This window comes from Scyliorhinus torazame, chromosome 8, assembly GCF_047496885.1.
Source record: "Scyliorhinus torazame isolate Kashiwa2021f chromosome 8, sScyTor2.1, whole genome shotgun sequence".
NCBI classification, from domain to species: Eukaryota; Metazoa; Chordata; class Chondrichthyes; order Carcharhiniformes; family Scyliorhinidae; genus Scyliorhinus; species Scyliorhinus torazame.
This window is the reverse complement of record NC_092714.1, coordinates 50724487-50741970: the sequence shown is the minus strand read 5'-3', so window position 1 is coordinate 50741970 and position 17484 is coordinate 50724487. Positions and strand designations below refer to the sequence as shown.

The following is a 17484-nucleotide window of genomic DNA, read 5'->3' as shown; positions in this document are numbered from 1 at the left end:
GCGGGCTTTGTGCCGCCTTCCACGCTCGCAACTGCACCGTACGCACACGCCGGATCCTCCACTGGTTCCCAAGGATGACTTCGTGGAGATGCCACGGATCATGCCCCTTCCATCGCCACCAGAACCAAACCACAGCCAGGGCACCACTAACAAAGATGTTGAATGTTATATTTGCAAGAATGAAAAAAACCAAGCACTGCATGAAGTACAACAAATGGTAAAGTAGAGACTTCGGCAACAGCATCACCTCCAACAGTCCAAGGTGAACCAGTGTGACCCCAAATCTCCACAGCTGAACCGGCTTGAGGACCAGCCCATTCTTGAGGCGGTCACCCATTAGACTGGACTTATAACGCTGTTAATACGTTCAAAAAGTCAAACACTTCTGTATTATAACCTGTTGTTGTTTATTGTTCCAGATATCGTCTGACCGGACCAATGTTCAAGTTTTTTTTTTCTCTCGCATCCAAGTTTTGTTATGGTACAACCTTGTTAGTGTGACGCACCCGACATCGCCCCATGTAAATAGTTACGTCATAAACACACGCTGTACACAACACAAACGCACACTCTTAGATGCACTCACGACACAATTATATTTATAACCACGTAGGCACTTGTCTTTGTAAAAAGGGGGGATGTCATGATATTCAAACACACACATCATGATAGACACACCAACAGACAAATCAGAACACACAACACCACAACCAATGACAGAAAGATATAAAAGCACAGACACGACCCCTGGTGGTCAGTAAGAGCTGCAGAGGAGAACCAGGACACAGCTATTGCCAAAGACACTCAGGGAGACAGCACGTGCAGAGTATCCAGAACGAACTGTATTATAAGAGTTATAATAAAATAGAGTTGTACCACATACAACTGTGTTGGCTCATCTGTGCACCAGAGCACCCAACACCACAATGTTGATTATTGAATGTTTTGTTGAAGTAATAGAAATGGGTAATGAAGAAAATGCTGTGGATTTCTATGGGTTTTATATATTAGATTAAAAATTGGCTTACTGACAAAGCAGTGGATAGTGGTAAATGGTTGTTGTTCAGAGTAAGGTGGTAATGTGGTCTTCCCCCAAGTGCTAGGATCGCTGCTTTTTTGTCAATCTTTGAAGGTGGTGGGACATTCAGTAGTTAGCAAAGCAGATGGGATCTTCAGCGTCGGAAATCAAAGCATTGAGTCCTAAAGCTTTGCATCCGTTCCTGGTCATTGCACTTTTGGAAAGATAAAAGACCATAAGATATAGGAGCAGAATTAGGCCATTTGGCCCATAGAGTCTGTTCTGCCATTCAATCATGGCTGATATTCTCCTGCTTCGCCACATAAACACTGATCCCCTTATTAATCAAGAACCTATCTATCTCTGTCTTAAAGACACTCAGGTTTTGGCTTCCGCAGCCTTCTGTGGCAATGAGTTCTGCAGATTCACCACCTTCTGGCTGAAGAATTTCTCCATTTCCGTTTTAAAGGATTGTCCCTTCAGTCTGATACTGGCTCGGGTTTTTCCGACCAGTAGAAACATCCTCTCTGCGTCCACTCGATCCAGATCTCTCCGTATCCTGCTTAGTTTCAATGAGATCCCCCACCCCCCGGTTCCGTCCCGTCCTTCTAAACTCTCAACGAGTACGGACCCAGAGCCTTCAGCCGCTCCTCGTATGACAAGCTCTTTGTTCCAGGGATCATTCGTGTGAACCTACTTTGGACTGTTTCCAAGGCCAGAACATCCGTCCTTACAGGGCCCACAATTGCTCACAATACTCCAAATAGGGTCTGACCAGAGCCTTGTACAGCCTCAGAAGTACATCCCCGCTCTTGTATTCTAGCCCTCTCGACATGAATGCTAACATTGCATTTGCCTTCCTAACTGGAACGAGTACTCATAAGTCCCTTTGTGCTTCTGATTTCCTAAGCCTTTTCCCATTTAGAAATTAGTCTGTACCTCCATTCTTCCTACCAAAGTGCATAACCTCACTTTTCCACAATATATTCCATCTGCCACTTCTTTGCCCACTCTCCTAACCTGTCCAAATCCTTCTGTAGAGCTCCCTCCCCTACCGCTTACTCAATACTACCCGTCCCTCTGCGTATCTTGGTATCATCTGCAAACTTGGCAACCATGCAATAAAGGTTCTTGAGAGGGTGGGTGCACAGGAAATTTACCCAAATGCGCCCGAGGATGAGGGGTTTTAGTAACAAGGTTAGGATGAAAAAGTTGGGGTTCTTTTCCTTGGAACAAAGGATTTGAATTAAAGGTAAAATTGATAGAGTTGTACGACATTGTGATGAGTTTAGATGAGGAACACTGGAAAGCTTCCCATCAGCTGCTGGTACAAGGCCGGCCGGTGGTGGGGGGGGGGCTGGAGAGACAGATTTAAGATTTTGTGCAAGAGATGTGGAGGGGAAGGTATTTTGTTTGCACAGCGAATGGTAATGACCTGAAAAATACTGCACAAAGCTTCTGCCTTTTGGCTAAGATGAGCGTGAGGTCAGATGTAATTCCTTGATCTGGTATGTCTCTTGGGACCATGAATTGGATTTAATTTGAATTGGTTTCTGGAGCGGACGAGTAGCTGGATTAGGGGTTTGCCCCTGTCCCCACATTCAGCTCTGGCTTTGTAACTGATAAAGTAATCAATGATTTTCGAATGGACACTTTAAACTTCTGATCTGTAATTGACTGATTTAAAATGATTACTGCATTGCCTTTGTTACAAGCTTGTCATTTCTTGAATAATATAGCTACTCTGGAGAAGCCGATGAACAAACCCCCAGCATTTTCTGCCCCTTGTCATTTCTTATCTCTATCCATATTGATGGTTCTTCCTGCTCTTCTGAGCCAAGATCCTCCTCACTACTGTCCTTATGTCATTCTTTATTATCAGATTTCCCACCCCTGCTTTTCCATTTTATATGAAATATCTTGGAATATTTATTTCCCAACCATAGCATACAACCATGCCTCTGCACTGGCTACAATTGTGCTTCCAAAACTTATCCCCAATGTGAAACTATATCAATGCCTCTTCAGAGGTTAACTTCCTCTCCTGAGCAAGGGGATGGGGAGAGTTTAGCTTGCGAGAATTATTAAAACTGCAGGGTTTTTAAAAAAGAAAAAGACATCTACCTTTCCACAGGCTTTTTGCAGCAGCAAACAAGCCTAAGATCTGTCCCTTTGGCCATGTCGAGTAATAGGAAAAAAAAGATTTTAAAGGGGCCTCGCACCTGTTAGTGCTCAGTCCAAGCTCCAAAGCAGCAATGACTGCCTTGGAACTCATGACACCAAATCATATTGCGGGGTGGGGGTCACGATCCACAGTTCGGGAAAGCCTGGGCAATTAGTTCAAGCTTTTACGCTTCATATATTCAATTAACACCCTATCGCCCTAGTTTATCAATTCACCAGGACACTAATCCCAGTTCAGTTTAAATGGAACCTGCCCCAAAGTAACAGTTCCATCACTCAGCGCCAGTGTCCCTTGAATTGAAGTCCACATTTAATATTTATTAGTGTCACAAGTAGGTTTACATTAATATTGCAATGAAGTTACTGTGAAAATCCCCTAGTCGCCACAATGACGCCTGTTCGGGAACACTGAGGAAGAATTCAGCATTACCAATTCATCTAACAAGCGCATCTTTCCGGACTTGTGGGAGGAAACCCATGCAGACACGGTGAGAACGTGTAGACTCCGCAGAGACAGTGACCCAAGCTGGGAATCAAACCCAGGTCCCTGGCGCTATGAAGCAAAAGTGCGAATCACTGTGCTACCGACGTTTCCACACAATTCTTTGTGCCACACATTCAACTATAATCTATTTGACCCAATGCAAATTTGCACATTGCCACGGTGACCATATTTTCTTCTCGCATCTGCGCCATTACCTATGGTGTGCCCCAAAGGTTTATCTTTGGTCGACTCCCATTTCTCATCTACATGTTCATCTTGACGCTATCTGAAAGTACAATGTCAGATTCCACACTGCCTCACTACCACTGTTTCAAGTGTCATGATGCTGGCTTAAAATTCCCTCCAATTTTTTTTTAAATTCGTTCATGGGATGTGGGCATCTGGACCAGCATTTATTGCCCATCCCTGAGGGCATTTATGAGTCAGCTATGGATCTGGAGTCACTTATAGGCCAAACCAGGTAATCACAACAAATTTCCTTCCCGAAAGGGCATTAGTGAACCAAGTGGGTTTTTCCGACAATGGTTTTCATGGTCACCATTTAGACTTTTAATTCCAGACTTATTGAATTCAAATTTCACCATCTGCCATGGCGGGATTCAAAGCTGGGTCCCCAGAGCATAGCTCTGGGTCTCTGGATTACTAGTCCAGTGACAATACCACTAAGCCACTGCCTCCCCAATTAAGTATTGAGAAAACTCAAACCATTGATTTTGGTTCCTACAACAAACCCCAGTCCCTGGCCTCAATAACAGCTCTTCCTCCCCTCGGCCAAGTGTCTTCGGCTGAACAAGTCTCTTTGCATCCTTTTTTAACTTGAGCCAAGGTTCTGAAGCTCTATGCTCCATCACCAAGACTCCCTACCTCCACTTCAGAAATGCTACCCATTTGCTGCTGAAACCTTAATCCATGTTTTGCTACTTCCAAACTTGACTATTCCAATGCTATCCTTGCAGGGATCACATCATCCACTCTCTTACCTAAACTCATTTAAAGACTTGTTGCCCCTGTCCTGGTTCACACAAAGTTCTGCTCAACACCCCTGCTCTCAAGATCTATACTGGTTCCCCTGGAAATTTTGAATACTCACCCTTGAGGCCAAGCCCCACCGTAGTCTCACCTCACCCCACTTCAAACTTCCTTAACTGCACAACCCTCCAGAATCCAGCATTCCCACAAATTTATCCCTATATTTCCTTAATCTTTCTAAACATTGGAATTCCTTCTCTAAACTTCTCCAGCTGTCTGCTCTCCTTTCAAATGCTTCTTAAACCTATCTCTTTAACCATCTGGCCTTATATCTCCTTTAGCGACTTTGTGCCAAATTTTGTTTGAAAGCACTCCTGTGAAGCACCTCGGGATGCTTTACAATGTGAAAGGGGCTATATAAATGCAAATTGTTGTTTTGACAAATGACCATCATCCTGAAAACGTAATTGTATTTTTCTCCTCATCGAAGCTGTCTGATCTGCCATTTGTTTCCAGCAGGAAACTATTTGTTCCACAGAATCTGCACCGGCCCCCTTCGAAGAGCAACCCATGGAGTCCCACTCTCCCTACAATCTTTATCCTTCACGTATCACAGAATACAGCGCAGAAGAGGCCCTTATCCAATCACTTTTAAAGGCTGCAATACAACACTTTACAGCACCAGGGACCCAAGTTCAATTTCAGTCTTGGGTCACTGTCTGTGCATAGCTTGCACTTTCTCCCAGTGTCTGCGTGGGTTTCCTCCAGGTGCCCCGGTTTCCTCCCACTGGTCAAAGATGTACAGGTTAGGTGGACTGGCCATGATGAATTGACCCTTAGTGTCATAAAGGGTAGGTGGGGTTATGGAAATGGGGCGGGGGTAGGGGCAGACTCGATGGGCCGAATGGCTTCCTTTTGCAATTTTAATCCAGTTTATCCCTCCCCTATTGAGGGGATAACGAAGGAGGCGCTTCTTGGGGCAGAATTCCCCCTCCAAGAATCACAGAGACTGAGCACGTCCACAAGGACCTGCCAGCCAAGCCACTGGGGATGAAGGCGATTGTGGCTCGCCGGGGGGGGCTGGGTGACAGAGCAAGTACAGCCGGTTCGGAGAGGGGGGAGGTCACGGCCCGCTGATGTCATCTCCGGTTGTGCAGCAGCCATTTTGTCAATCCGAGGAAACCTTTCCCGCTCCCTCCGTCCGAAAGCGGCCCACCTACAATAAAAAATAAATAAAAGCAATACTGGAACGAGCTTTGCGTCAAAAATCTTTCCGCTCTCATTTTCTTTTCCTTTTAGTCTTCCGACCGTCCCAACGAGGCCTCGGCTGCAGCCACAGCGGGGGCTGTGACATGTCGAGCGAGGAGAGTTACAAAGCTATCATCCGCTACCTGACCAACGAGAAGGAACCTTATGCGCCGGGGACCGAGGGAAACGTCAAGAGGAAGATCCGCAAGGCCGCCGCCTGCTACGTGGTGCGGCGGGGGACCCTGTACTACCAGAAGAAGCGCAAGGACCGCGACGAGTTCGATGAGCTCGAGGTGGTGCTGGAGGCCAAGACCCGGCGGGATCTGATCGCCTCCTTCCACCAGAGCGCCGAGGGCTTCCACTTCACCCGGGAGCAGACCTGGAGGAACATCTCTCAGAGCTACTGGTGGCGAGGTGAGGCGAGGCCGGCACCATGCACGCACACACTCCCTAAGCGGGGGGCAGTGGGGAAGTTGCAGCCAGGACACTAGGGGCGGGGAGAGCAGACCGAGAACAGGCACCATTAATCAACTGACAGGCCGGATAATTAATGCGCAAGTCCGGCCGCACACGCAGCTCCCTCAACACAGCCGCTGTCGGGAACTGCAACCCCATCCCCCCCAAAAAAATCCTTTTGTTTTTGCCCCACGTCCTTCATCAGGATTAAAGATAAACTGTAAGTCGCCGCTTTGCGTGATACTCAAATGTACAGCCGGCATTTTGATTATGTAACACTCACCTCTTTCCCCCACCCATTGTGTTTTTGTACAAAACTGCAGCCGTCTTGATTTAGGTGGAAATTGTTTTAATAAATTAGAGCCAGTCTTGTATGTTGGTAGTTTATATAATTAGATGGCAATTTTCATTCCTCCTGATTTAACTTGTTTTGATATAACTTTTTAAATATGATTATGATCTGTCTAGTCCTTTTAATTTGCTCCACATCTATTGTTGCTTTTTAACGCTGATACTTATGGAAAAATGCTTATGAGCTTGCTTGGAACAGATCACTAGGTGAAAACAATCTAAGGTCCACCTAGTTAGTCAACTACCATCGCGTATTGACATAATGCAATAATAATTCAGCTATTGACCGTTCCAGGATTATCCTAGAATGCAGAAGGTAACCTCAGATTTCTTTTCTCTACTTTGAACCTTCTTAAATCTCTTCCTAAACTCTCTTCCCCTTCAACAACTAACAGTAACAGGAAACCATAATAGTAAACGTTTTTTCGGACTGGAGGAAGGTATTGAATTCCCCATTGATCAGTAGGTGTAGAATCACTGTTTTTCTTGATCTATATTGATGACCTAGACTTAGGTGTGCAAGGCATAATTTCAAAATTTACAGATGATGCAGAACTTGTATGTATTGTGACACTTCTCTGTGACCAGGATCGAGAAGGTTGTGCTGGTGCTTGGGTTCAGGTGTCGTGGTCCACATAGGTACCAACAACATTGGTAGAACGAGAATAGAGGTTCTCCTGAAGGAATATGAGCAGCTAGGGTCTAAATTAAAAAACAGAACCAAAAAGGTAATAATCTCTGGATTACTACCTGGGCCACAAGCTAATTAGCACGGGGTCAATAAGATTAAAGAGGTAAATGCGTGGCTCAAAGGTTGGTGTGGGAGAAATGGGTTTGAAGTCATGGGACATTGACACCAGTACTGCTCCCCAGTTCCGATGGGACGGTCTTTACCTGAATCAAGCTGGGACCAGAGACCTGGCGAATCTTATAACTAAGGCTGTAAGGGGGGGGGGGGGGGGGGGTTCAGTTGTATGGAACATTAGAAAGCCAAAGTTAAAGGAAAAGGTGAGAGTGCAGGTCAATGATGAGGACTTTAAACAAGTTAAAGGGGCCGAGGGCTCAGGAGAGGCTAATAAAGTTACCAGAACACGTAATAGAGCCGAGAGTATAGAAAGCAGCAGGAACCCAACTTCAGGCACAGCAAAAAAGGGACAGCTATGAGAAGACTGGGTGATCAACGGACAACTGAGGGTGGTGTACCTAATTGCACGCAGTATACAAAACAATGTAAATGAGCTTGTTGCGCCCATTGAAATTAGTGGGTATAATGTTGTGGGCATCACAGCGACATAGCTACAAGGGGATTGAGGCAGGGATCTAAATATCTAAGGATATGTGTCCTGTCAAAAGAATGGATAGAGGGGGCGGGGTTGAAATTTTTAGTAAGAAATGAAGTTAAATCGCTAGCAAGAAGCGATTTAGAGTTGGAAGGTGTAGAATCTGTGTGGGTAGAGTTGAGGAATCGTAAAGTAAAAAGGGCTCTGATGGGAGTTACGTACAGGCTCCCTAGCAGTGGTCAGGATGTGGGGAGAAAATAAATCAGGAGATAAAAAAGGCATATAAGAAAGGCAATATTACAATAACCATGGGGGACTTAAATATGCAGATGGACTGGGAAAATCAGGTTGGTAGCAGATCCCAACAGAAGGAATTTGTGGACTGTCTACAAGATGATTATTTGTAGCAGTTTATGGTAGAGCCCACTAGGGAACAAGCAATTCTGGATTTGAGATGTGTGATGAGGCGGACTTGAGTAGGGAATTTAAGGTGAAGGAACCCTTAGGGGGCAGTGACCTTAATATGATAGAATTCACCCTGAAGCTTGAGAGGGAGAAGCTGGAATCAGATGTAATGGTATTACAATTGAATAAAGGTAACTACAAAAACATGAGGGAGGAGCTGGCCAGAGTTGATTGGAAGGGGAGACGAGCAGGAAAGACAGTGGAACAGCAATGACCGGAGTTTTGGGGAGTTATTCGGAGGCACACAACAAGTCATCCCAAGGAGGAAACATGCTAAGGGGAGAACCAGGTATCCATGGCTGACAAGGGAAGTCAAGGACAGCATAAAAGCAAAGGAAAACGCATACAATGTGGAGGATTAGTGGGTAGCCAGAGGATTGGGAAGCCTTTCAAAGCGAGCAAAGCAGAACTAAAAAAGCAATAAAGGGGGAGAAGATGAAACATGAGTGCAAGCTAGCTAGTAATATAAAAGAAGGCTGCAAATGTTTTTTTTCAGATATATAAAAGGTAAGAGAGAGGCAAGGATGGAAATGGACCACTGGAAAATGAGGCTGGAGAAGTAGTAATAGGGAACAAACAAACGGCAGAGGTACTTTGCATCTATCTTCACAGTGGAAGACACCAGTGGGATACCAGAACTTCATGAGAATCAGGGAGCAGAGGTGAGTGAAGTGGCCATCACTAAGGAGAAGGTGCTGGGCAAACTAAATGGTCTGAAGCTGGATAAATTGCCCGGACTGGATGGACTACACCCCAGGGTCCTGAAGGGAGTAGCTGAGGAGATTGTGGAGGCATTGGTGGTGATCTTTGAGAAATCACTGGAGGCAGGCAGAGTCCCAGAGGATTGGAAAATGGCTAATGTAACACCACTGTTTAAGAAGGGACGGAGACAGAAGACAGGAAATTATAGGCCGGTTAGCCTGACTTTGGTTATTAGTAAGATTTTAGAGTCTATTCCGGGCTACTCCTAGGGGCAGGGGTGCAGTTTGAGCGCGTTCTGGGGCTCCTTACCGCTTCCAGTCCTGGAGGCCCGCTCTCGTCTCGACCAGGGTCGCAATGCTCGCTGCCATGGAGGACACGACTGTGACCCATGGCTGATATCTTCACTCCCAAGGTCTCCACCACGGGCACCACCCATGCTGTGTTGGCCTGGGTGGCACGCATTGACAGCACCGCCTCCTTCCTGCAAGCGGTTGGACTCCTCCAATGGATGGTTGCAGACACCCCCTCATGTAGTCCCTGGCTCTGCTCTTGCATCTCCAGCGTTGATGGGACCGCCGTTTCCAGAAGCCCGAGACCCAAATGAACAGCAACTAGTCCCTGCCGCCCTCTGACCATTCGCCCCCTCGGGGATTTCCACCTCCACCTGATGTACCGCAGCATGTGTATGGCGTGCACCAGATAGTGCCCCAGGAGCCTCTTCACTAACACGCCCAACTGAGGTGAATGTTTCTGCAATGGTGGAAGGTGTTGGACAGTCAGTGATGTCCCCGGCTGTGTCCTCCGGGGTGTCCCGGGCTGCAACTGGGGGCTCGCGACATCAGCAGGTTCCACCTCGTCGTTGGGGATGGCAATTAGGCCCACCTCATCACCAGATGATCCTGAAAAGCATAAGACAAGATGTATGGTTATATCTGGCGGGCCTCCTCTGGTCTCTCTCTCTGCAGTTGTGGGCCGCCTTCTCCCATGAGGCAGATAATGCACAGTGTGAGACACTTGGATGCTGGCAGCACAGGGGGTCCGTGGCTGGTGACCTGGCTGCAGGGTCCCTGGCCAGCGGCATGGTTGTTGGGGTGGGGTGTGGGCAGCCTGCTGGTGGATGGGGAGCGATCGTCCGGGGGGTTGGGGGGGGGGTTGATGCCAGGGACATGGTTGTGGCCCACCCTGGCTGGCCTGGGGGTGTTGCCCTCCCATGCCCGGTCGGCCTGGTGGGACCACATGGGGGGTTGCTATGGGTATAGGACGCAAGTGGTGCCAGCGGCGCTGATCTGGTTACTCACCCTAGCTGCCCTGAGGAGGTTGTGCAGCTTCCTGCGACAGTGCTGGCCAATCCTGGCGGTGGGGTACATGGCCTCTGCCACCTGCACCCAGGCAAGGTTGGCATCCGTGGGTGGCCGTCGCCTTCCCATCCCAGGGAACAAGATGCCTGGCTCTCTCTCGTGGAATCCAGCAGGGTCTCAAGCGCTGCATCAGCGAAACGGGGTACCGCTCTTCGGGGTGCCATCTTGTTGGCTGGAATGAGTGTGTGTCGGGAGTGGAGTGCTTATATGCGGCTGCAGCTTGTCAGCCTCTCTAGTGCCGTTTCGACCCCGGTGAATCAGATGGCATGTATTGGAATTGCACTAGGTCCACGTGGCGCCGGTGATAGCCAATTAATGGGTCCTGAATTACTGCAGGACTGGCACCACTTTTGTCAACGTAGAACACTCGTGATTCAGTCCCGGCGTCATCACTCAAACGGAGAATTTCAACAATTGTCTTTCATCCTGTTCCAACTTTGTTATGTAACCAAATTTTTAAAAATCATTTATGGGATGTGGGCTTCACTTGGGAGCCCAACATTTATTGCCCATCCTTAGTTGGCCTTCAGAAGGTGGTGGTGAGCTGCTTTCTTGAAGCGCTGCATTCCCTGAGATGTAGGTACACCCACCGTGCTGTTAGGTAGGGAGTTCCAGGGTTTTGAACCAGCAACAGTGAAGGAACGGCGATATATTTCCAAGTCGGGATGGCGAGTGGGAAATTCCAGATGGTGGTGTTCCCAGGTATCTGCTGCTCTTATCCTTCTTAAAGGTAGTGGTCATAGGTTTGGAAGGTGCTGCCTAAGGAACTTTGATGAATTACTGCAGTGGACCTTGTAGATGGTACACACTGCTGCTCCTGCTTGTCAGTGACAAATGTCTTTGGCTGAACCATATTGATCATGACCTTGGTGGCATATGACCACATATTCACGCCATCACTAAAACAGCCTATTTCCATCTCTGTAATATTACCCAGCTCAATCCTGCCACAGTTTGTTTACTGACCCTGTAATTCATGCATTTAACTCCTCTAGACTTGACTATTCCAATGCACTGTTGTTTCCCCTCGCATATACTACTATCAATAAATGTGAAGCATGCAAGACACATCTGTCTGTGTCCTAACCTACCAAGTCCAATGTATCCATCATACCTTTGCTCACTGTTCTACATGGTTCCCAGTTATATAATGCTTTACTTTTAAAATTCTCATCCTTGTTTTCAAATCCCTCTATGGCCACACCCCTCCCTATCTTTGTAACTTCTCGCACAATCCTCAGATTGAATCATAGAATCCCTACAGTACAGAGAGTGGCCATTTGGCCCATTGAGTCTGCATCAACCCTCCCAAAGAGCACCTATCTTAGCCCATGTCCCCAGTAACCCCACCTAACCTTTTGGACACCAAGGGATAATTTTGCATGACCAATCCATCTAACCTGTACGTCTTTGGATTGTGGGAGGAAACCAGAGCACCCAGAGGAAACCCACACAGACATGCAGCGAACATAAAAATTCCAGACAGACAGTGACCCAAGGCTGAAATTGAGCCTGGGCCCCTGGCTATGTGCTAATATAAGTACTTCTCTATTTTCATATCCTCTATTTTGTACTCTTGACCATCTCTACTTTTCATCACTGCACCATCGGTGATCATGTCTTCAGCAGTTAAGGCGCCAAGCTCTGGGGTTCCCTCTGTAAATGTACTCATCCATCTTTCTTCCTTTAAGGTACTCCTTAAAACCTACCTGTGACCAAGGCCATCTGCCTTACATGGCTTGGCATCAAAACTTTCATTATAACACTGATATGAAGTGTCTTCGGATGTTTCTTGCATTAAAAGCTCTTTAGAAATACCAATCACATCTCTCAAACTCTATCAATTAGTTCATAACAGATACAGACAGACATGAATTGAAACTCATATTAATGGAAGCTTTGGAGGCCATAACTTCGGTAACCTGTTTCTACGAAGGTTTTTACATTCATCACATGTTATGTTTCAAATTTCTCATACTACTGCCTAAAATATTTCCTGAAAGTTGTAGAGGAGGAGAGGGCAACAGAAGTAGTCTTCCAACTGGATATTTATGTTGCATTCAGATCAGTACTGTCAACCATAACCAAACTTTGTCAGTTTTTGAGGAGGAAACTGCATAACAGTGATAAGGTGTCCCTTTTGTAAGTTGAAAAGGGTCCATCATGGTCAGCTCAATTTCAGCAGATTGTGGAGTGGCATTGACGGCATTAGTCTTGCAATGGTAGAAAAATGCATTTTTACAATACTGTTTTTTATTTCTGAACAGTAGGTTGCCCAGGTTCACTTGATGTATATAAGTTTGATATACAAGAGATTTAAGAAAATCATTCCACAGGGTCATGTAGTGGCTGGAAGCTTGAATTTGTTGTGACAGTTGACATAGCGACTAGTTTAGCATTTCTGACATAGCTAATTACAAAAAGTATGCCTAAAATCAGGATGAGGTCAGAAGGTTTGTGGACAGGAACTGCATGCCCTAAAAACTACTTGTATGTGGGCATTTCCAATCTCTTTGTTGGCTGTCCGGAGGAGACGGTGAGCAAAAATTATTTTCCAGGGAGCAGGAAACAATTGTGACATAGTTCAACTTTTGTTGCTTATGCTCAGTTTCTAATAACATCCCCAGAAGCACCAGAATGAATATTCTTTCCCATATTTTGATCAAGGTACAGCAAATTAGAGAAGGGACTGTTATATCATGAACAAAGCAGAATTTCATTGAGTAAAGGATTCACTTAGATGATATTTTAAGTTTAAATGTTTCATCCAAGGGCATTGTAAACTCTTGAAGTGTGACATATACAGAATATTGTATGGTGTGTTTATTTTTTTGGTGTTTTGTGATTTGAAAGGACCTACAGAAAAGCATGTGGGAGATGAGATAGAAAAAATAATATTTTGTACAATTGTGATTAGGTTATTAAAGTGGCACCAACCCTACACAGTTTTTTTTTCAATGTAAAATATTTGAAATCTGGTTTGGATTTCAGTTTTCCACTCGATAAGGAAAACTACACAGAAAATATCTCATTCTATTCATGATAGTGGGTTTTGGAAAATATTTTTTTAAAGTGCAATTTAGTACTTTTTAAAACTTGGTTCAAACTGAGTTAAGTTTGCCTTTCAAAGACTAATTGTCAGTGAATCATAAATGTTAAATTTTATGGTCCCAACTTTGCATTTATTTCCTCTGCACTTTAGGTTTTTTTCATGGAATTGGGAGAACTGACTCTGTGCACCTGCAAATCTTCTATATTTCTGATGACATTTTGTTTTATTTTCAGGTATTTTTAAGCAAGTGAAAGACTATATCCGAGAATGTATTCCATGCAAGGAGAAAGTCGATCGAAACAAGTCGGTGTCTGCCGATACAATGGAAATCCTGGAGCAGCTGGGAATAGATACCCCGATGCTGGAGGATAGCAATGAAACTGATGATGAATTGAGTAATTCTGAGGGAAGATCCAATGTTCCTCCACGACCTACCAAGAAAAAAAACGTCCCAAAGCAAGAATTGGTATTTGTAAGTAATATTTTGTTCTAACCCGTAGATTGATCTGTTAAAAGTTTCCTTTAGGAAAGGGTAGAGGCAAAATAGCTCCATACCTGCCCAATACAAAGTAAAGTAACAAACTGTTAATGAGAGGAAAAAATGTGTTATGTTCACTTTGAATCATTTACAATGACAACCACGGAGAACCTAACCCAATTTGTTAACTAAAAATGGGAGCTGTAAAAATACCTTTGAGAAACGACACATGTAGAGTTTTTCCTTTGACCCCAACTTCCATCCTCTCTCTTTTCCTAGTATGATCAGACAAAGTCCATCATGGTTTTATGAAAGAGAAATAGTGCTTGACAAGTTTATTAGAGATTTTTGAAGATGTAACTAGTAGAATAGATAAAGGGGTACCAGTAGATGTGATATCAGAAAGAATTCTATTACGGTAGCACAAGTGGATAGCACTGTGGCTTCACGGTGCCAGGGTCCCAGGTTCGATTCCCCGCTGGGTCACTTTCTGTGCGGAGTCTGCGCGTTCTCCCCGTGTCTGCATGGGTTTCCTCCGGGTGCTCCGGTTTCCTCCCACAGTCCAAAGACGTGCAGGTTAGGTGGATTTGCCATGATAAATTGCCCGTAATGACCAAAAAGGTTAGATGGGGTTATGGGGTAGGGTGGAAGTGAGGGCTTAAGTGGGTCTGTGCAGACTCGATGGGCCGAATGGCCTCCTTCTGCATGTATGTTCTATGTACGTGCCACACAATGCAAGTTGAATTAGAAAAAAAATGTTCACCAGTAAAGTTCATTTGTTTGAAGTGTAATATAGTAAATAATATAAAGCATTTGCAATCAAGATAACTTAATAGAGGAAACATTCTGTTGACTGACTATTCTTTTTTTAAAATAAATTTAGAGGACCCAACTAATTTTTTCCAATTAAGGAGCAATTTAGCTTGGCCAATTCACCTACTCTGAACATCTTTGGGTTGTGGGGGCGCAGACACGGGGAGAATGTGCAAACACCACGGACAGTGACCCAGAGCCGGGATCGAACCTGGGACCTCGGCGCAGTGAGGCAGAAGGGCTAACCCACTGCGCCGCCATGATGCCCAGACTGATTATTCTTGAGCTGTTAAACATTTATTTTGACAATGCCTATGTATGGCATGCTCAATATGTCATGATATCAGCATACCTATGCCTTTCTCCCTCATGTACTTATCTTGTATCCCCAAAGCTACATCCATGCTACTTCCTTCAAACGCTCCACGTTGTAGCACATTCCACACTCTGAGTAAAGAAACTTCCCAAGTTATTTACTGGATCTGTAGTGACAGGAGTATATTTATCATCCCCAGATTTGCACTCCTTTATAAGTGGAAACATATTCTCTATATCTGCCCTATCAAAACCATTAATTTTAAAGATCTCTAAGGGAGCTAGATGGATAACAGTAGAAGGTATTTTGTGGTTCTTCAATTAGTTGATAACTACTCAGTTATTAATTGACTTAAATTATTTTAGCACATTTTGAAATATACAAATACTGTAAATCAATTTATTCAGGTGGATAGCAAAGGCCTTGTGAAGCAGGAATCTGAAAAGCACTGTCAATTAGTGTTAGAGCAATTGAACGTTCAGAGGCTACTCAACCAGTTCTGTGATGTCACACTCCTGATTGAGGGAGAGGAGTACAAAGCACACAAGTCCATTCTGGCAGCAAGCAGCGAATATTTTCGAGAACTCTTCATTGAAAAGGGGGCAGTCTCCAGTCATGAAGCTGTTGTCGATCTTTCAGGTATGGAATAATTAAATAATTTTGTAGGTGATCATTATGGCTATGAATTGTAGTAATTATTATCGGTACAACGGTAAGTGGTTTCACGTTTGCTAAGGATTGAGGGTTTATTCTTGCTGAGTAGAATGTGCATGCTTTGTTCCATCAGAAGTACTAGACTATTAAATCCTATTTTGCCATGGTCAATATTAATTAAAGCATGTTAATTCTGATGGATTTAATGAAGCCAGTGACAGAATGTAATTAAGATATGTTTGTTTTTCTTTTCTTTCACTCTGACACTGCTCTCTCTTCTTTGACCTATCTTTGTTACCTTCAAGACCTGAAGGCATTAACATCCCCACATGACCCAGCTGGAGTCCAATTCCACAGGGGCTGATGATCTTGATAGCTCCAATGACAGCTCAGTTATTTAATTATAAACTGAACCATCCTCTGCTACCTGCCGCCAAGTCAGAGATGATAGACTCCCTATTATTAATCAATTTTATATCTAATATATTTAGCTTTTCTTTCTTATAGAACATAGAACATAGAAAAATACAGCACAGAACAGGCCCTTCGGCCCACGATGTTGTGCCGAACATGTGTCCTAGATTAATCATAGATTATCATTGAATTTACAGTGCAGAAGGAGGCCATTCAGCCCATTGAGTCTGCACCGGCTCTTGGAAAGAGCACCCTACCCAAAGTCAACATCCTGAATTGAATGGGGTTCTTTCTGATAGCTTATGTACAACTTATTTTTTCCCCATTGGTGAATTTTGCTCATCAATTCTGTTGTCATCAGGCTTCAAATATACTGCAGTGGAAGTTCCTTAGTTGGTCCTACAAGACCTGAAAGAACTTGGTGATCACTTTGATTTTAAAAATGAATGCAAATAGTTTGAAGTTCATCATCCTCCCCCTTTTGTTCACATTTACATTTCAGTGACAAATGGTAATAATTATCGGAAATGAGGTGCGAGGGAAGTAATGAAGTTCATTTAATATTCTTTTAATCTTGCAGTTTAATTGCAGAAATGCTGTAGTTGCAATTTGAATTATATCCTGCTTTATTTCTGTATTACAATCTGTTTAGTCATCTTGGTGCATGCACACTATATGGTCAAGAGGCCAGGCAATTCAGTCCCAGATATCACCAGCAATGTGTTGAAGCAGCCCCATAAAATGTGAAAGGTGCTGTATTCTCATTTTTTCCCCTTTTCATGGTGACATGTTTGATTCTTGGTCAGTGATTCCTGCAGTGACAGAACTGAAATTGATATTTTGAAATCAAACCAGCATTTCATGTTGGTGCTTGAACACAATAAGCTGCCATCTATTTGGAATTGGTATATTCATAATTATTTTCACTTTGGCATGATGGGTTCCATGTTATTATTTCATTTTATATCAAAAAAAATTAGCTTTTCTTTCTTAAGTGGGCAGCACCGCGAAGCAGTGGGTAGCACTGCTGCCTCACGGCACCTAGGTCCCAGGTTCGATCCCGGCTCTGGGTCACTGTCTGTGTGGAGTTTGCACATTCGCCCCGTGTTTGCGTGGGTTTCGCCCCCACAACCCAAACATGTGCAGGGTAGGTGGATTGGCCACCCTGAATTGCCCCTTAATTGGAAAAAATTCTTAACATTTTGAATTGAATGATAATAG

At 44.5% G+C, this 17484-nt stretch overlaps 1 protein-coding gene across 1 annotated transcript in view; it reads left to right on the top strand.

The window, feature by feature from the left end:
* Window positions 1-5824: 5824 nt before the first annotated feature.
* The window catches only part of zbtb11 (zinc finger and BTB domain containing 11), a 46509-nt gene continuing 34849 nt past the window's right edge, over window positions 5825-17484 (top strand). Inside the window, exons 1-3 of the mRNA XM_072513588.1 lie at window positions 5825-6338; window positions 13822-14060; window positions 15603-15834. Coding sequence (XP_072369689.1) covers window positions 6029-6338; window positions 13822-14060; window positions 15603-15834 — 781 coding nt within the window. The 5' untranslated portion in view covers window positions 5825-6028. The remainder of the gene's footprint in view (window positions 6339-13821; window positions 14061-15602; window positions 15835-17484) is intronic.